General features: G+C 49.8%; 1 protein-coding gene across 7 annotated transcripts in view; it reads left to right on the forward strand.

The window, feature by feature from the left end:
- Positions 1-2,959, forward strand: part of BSCL2 (BSCL2, seipin lipid droplet biogenesis associated) — a 19,236-nt gene extending 16,277 nt beyond the window's left edge. For 5 of the 7 annotated variants that reach the window (XM_012810628.2, XM_012810629.2, XM_023518479.1 and 2 more), the window contains 5 exons: positions 880-1,021; positions 1,167-1,233; positions 1,414-1,500; positions 1,594-1,674; positions 2,720-2,959. In XM_012810628.2, coding sequence (XP_012666082.1) covers positions 880-1,021; positions 1,167-1,233; positions 1,414-1,500; positions 1,594-1,674; positions 2,720-2,868 — 526 coding nt within the window. In that variant the 3' untranslated portion in view covers positions 2,869-2,959. The remainder of the gene's footprint in view (positions 1-879; positions 1,022-1,166; positions 1,234-1,413; positions 1,501-1,593; positions 1,675-2,719) is intronic. The other 2 variants (XM_003798715.3, XM_023518481.1) reach the window with 1 other exon arrangement.
- The last annotated feature ends 135 nt before the right edge of the window (positions 2,960-3,094 follow it).

Below are 3,094 nucleotides of genomic sequence, written 5' to 3' on the forward strand. Positions count from 1 at the left end.
AAAAAAAAAAAAAGAAAAATTAGCCAGGCATTGTGGTACATACCTGTAGTCCTAGCTACTTGGGGGCTGAGGCAGGCAGGAGGATCACCTGAACTGGGGAGTTTGAGGCTGCTATGAGCTAGGCTGATGCCCCAGCACTCTAGCTTGGGCCACAGAATGAGATTCTGTCGCCCCCAAAAATGACGAAATAAATAAGTAAAAATTAAAAAAAAAATTCCTGAGACCCACCCCAGACCAGCTGAACCAGGATTTGTTAGGGTCTTGAGTAGGTATCAGAATTTTTATTTTTTCTATTTTTTATCCCTGACATACCGGTACTCCTTAGCCTAGTCATCTTTTCTCTATCCTTCCTACTCCCTGCCTGTCTTCCCTCTGCCCCACCCTTTCTTCCTCAGCTCTGCCATCTGCCCAGCAGTCTAGGACACAGTGTGCTCCACCCCTGCTCCACCCAAGCTAGTGGGAGTTTTCTTGTTCTTTTTTTTTTTTTTTTTTTTTGAGGCAGAGTCTCACTCTGTCACCCTGGGTAGAGTGCCATTCAGTATTAGCTTTTTAAAAGTACCCCAGGAGAAGCTGGTGTCTAGAGTAAGGGACTACTGTTTTAAAACCACTGGTTCAGCAAGAGTTGGTTGGGGTGATTTTTGGAAGACAGCGCAATTGAGGCTACTGTCCTGGACTATTGAAATTTCCTATAGGTCCTCTTGGCCTTTATGAGACCCTGTGTAGTTAAGGTCTAGTAACTGGGTGGATGGGAGGCATAGACATAGAGGCCGGCTCTAGCCAAACTCACTTGAATTGGCCTGGAAATTATTTCTGGGAATTGAGAGGGCTGGTTCTCTCCACTAACTGCTACTCCCTTCCTGTCCCTACTTCCCATCTCAGATACCTGCTGTACAACTTCCCAATGACCTGCGCCTTCATAGGTGTTGCCAGCAACTTCACCTTCCTCAGTGTCATCGTGCTCTTCAGCTACATGCAGTGGGTGTGGGGGGGCATCTGGCCCCGACGTGGCTTCTCTTTGCAGGTTGCAAGGGTCAAGGACCCTTTTTTTCTCTCTTTCATGATCTTTCTTTGTGGGTGGGCAGGGACATGTTGGGGGTTAGGGCATGAGGGCCCTGATAGGTGAGAAGGAAGTCAGTCCTCACTGCTCAGTAGTTTCTCCTCCACAGGTTAACATCCGAAAAAGAGACAGTTCCCGAAAGGAAGGCCAGGGAAAGATCTCTACCCATCAGCCAGGTAAAGGTCTCAATTGGGAGAGAAATTGGGGAGGTAGGCTCATCTGAACAGGGCTTGGCAAGAGGGAGGCCCAGCTGCGTCCAGTGTGAGGCTTAAGGCAAAGCCAAAAGAGGTGAAGTTGTCACTGCTGTCCAGGCACAGCCACCCTTAACCCTAACCTGTCTTCTACCCACTTTGGAGGCACAGGGTCTGAAGGCCAGGAGGAATCAACCCAGCAATCAGATGTTACAGAGGATGGTGAGAGCCCTGAAGACCCCTCAGGGACAGGTATGACACAGCAGCAGCATTCCCTCCTTCCTGACTCCTTAGCACTCCCTTCGCGGTCTGGGTTTAATCTCTGTGGTCCCCTTTTGGCTGCAGAGGGTCAGTTGTCTGAGGAAGAGAAACCTGATCAGCAGCCCCTGAATGGGGAGGAAGAGCTGGAGCCTGAGGCCAGTGATGGTGAGGGGCACCCTGCAATGTGGCCTGGGTGGGATGACGGTGGGATGCCAGACAGGGGTAGGTAAAGACCCTGCAACTTTAAGGCCACACATGACCTTCTGGGTCCTTAAGTGTAGCCATTTGACTGAATACAAATTTTATGAAACTAAATTCTTTTATTAAACAGGCGGGTGGTGCCTATGGCTCAAGGAGTAGGGTGCCAGCCCCATATACCAGGGGTGGCAGGTTCAAACCTGGCCCTAGACAAAAACTGCAAAAAAAAAAAAAGGTGCATCAGAGAAAGATGAAGCTTTTCTTACCTCCTTTGGTGCCTACAAAAGAACAATCTTGGGCGGCGCCTGTGGCTCAATGAGTAGGGCGCCGGCCCCATTTACCCAGGGTGGTGGGTTCAAACCCGGCCCTGGCCAAACTACAACATAAAAAATAGCTGGGTGTTATTGTGGCAGGTTCCTGTATTCCTAGCTACTCCGGAGGCTGAGGCAAGAGAATCACCTAAGCCCAGGAGTTGGAGGTTGCTGTGAGCTGTGACTCCATGGCACACTACCAAGGGTGATAAAGTGAGACTCTGTTTCTAAAAAGAAAGAAAGAAATAACAATCTTGGGGTGGTGCCTGTGGCTTAAGGAGTAGGGCGCCAGCCCCATATACTGGAAGTGGCGGGTTCAAACCCAGCCCAGCCAACAACTGCAACAACAACAACAACAACAAAAAATCTTGGCCAGGCATGCTGGCTCATGCCTGTAATTCTAGCACTCTGTGAGGCCAGGGAGCAATGTGAGACCCCATCTCTACAAAAATAGAAAAATTAGCTGGGCATTGTGGTGGGTGCCTGTAGTTCCAGCTACACAGGAGGCTGAGGAAGGAGGATTCCTTGAGCCCAGAAGTTTGAGATTGCTGTGAGCTATGATGCCATAGCCCTGTCGCCTAGGCAACAGAGTGAGACTCTTGTCTCAAAAAAAAAAAAAAAAGAAAAAGAAAAAATCTTGAAATCAGAAAGTTCTCACCTCTGAATCCCATTGGGATTTGTCTTTCCCTTTCTTGGCCCAGGTTCAGGCTCATGGGAAGATGCAGCTCTGCTGACTGAGGCCAACCTGCCTGCTCCTGCCTCTACTCCTGCCCTTGCCCCGGAGACCCTGGGCAGCTCTGAACCCTCTGTGGGTGCTGTTAGACAGCGCCCCACCTGCTCTAGTTCTTGAAGAAAAGGGCAGATTCCTCACATTCCAGCACTTTCTTACCTGACCCCTTTCACCTTGTTTTCCCTTCAATAAAGTATTTTGGAGCCAGCTACTTCTCTGACTCTTTGTAATGAGTTCAGGACCTTTTGAAAATCTCATGTCTGGGCTTGGCACCTGTGGCTCAAGCGGCTAAGGCGCCAGCCACATACACCTAAGGTGGTGGGTTCGAATCCCCAGCCCGGGCCCG

Source organism: Otolemur garnettii, unplaced genomic scaffold (genome assembly GCF_000181295.1).
Source record: "Otolemur garnettii isolate 467f Iridium unplaced genomic scaffold, OtoGar3 scaffold00140, whole genome shotgun sequence".
Lineage (NCBI taxonomy): Eukaryota > Metazoa > Chordata > Mammalia > Primates > Galagidae > Otolemur > Otolemur garnettii.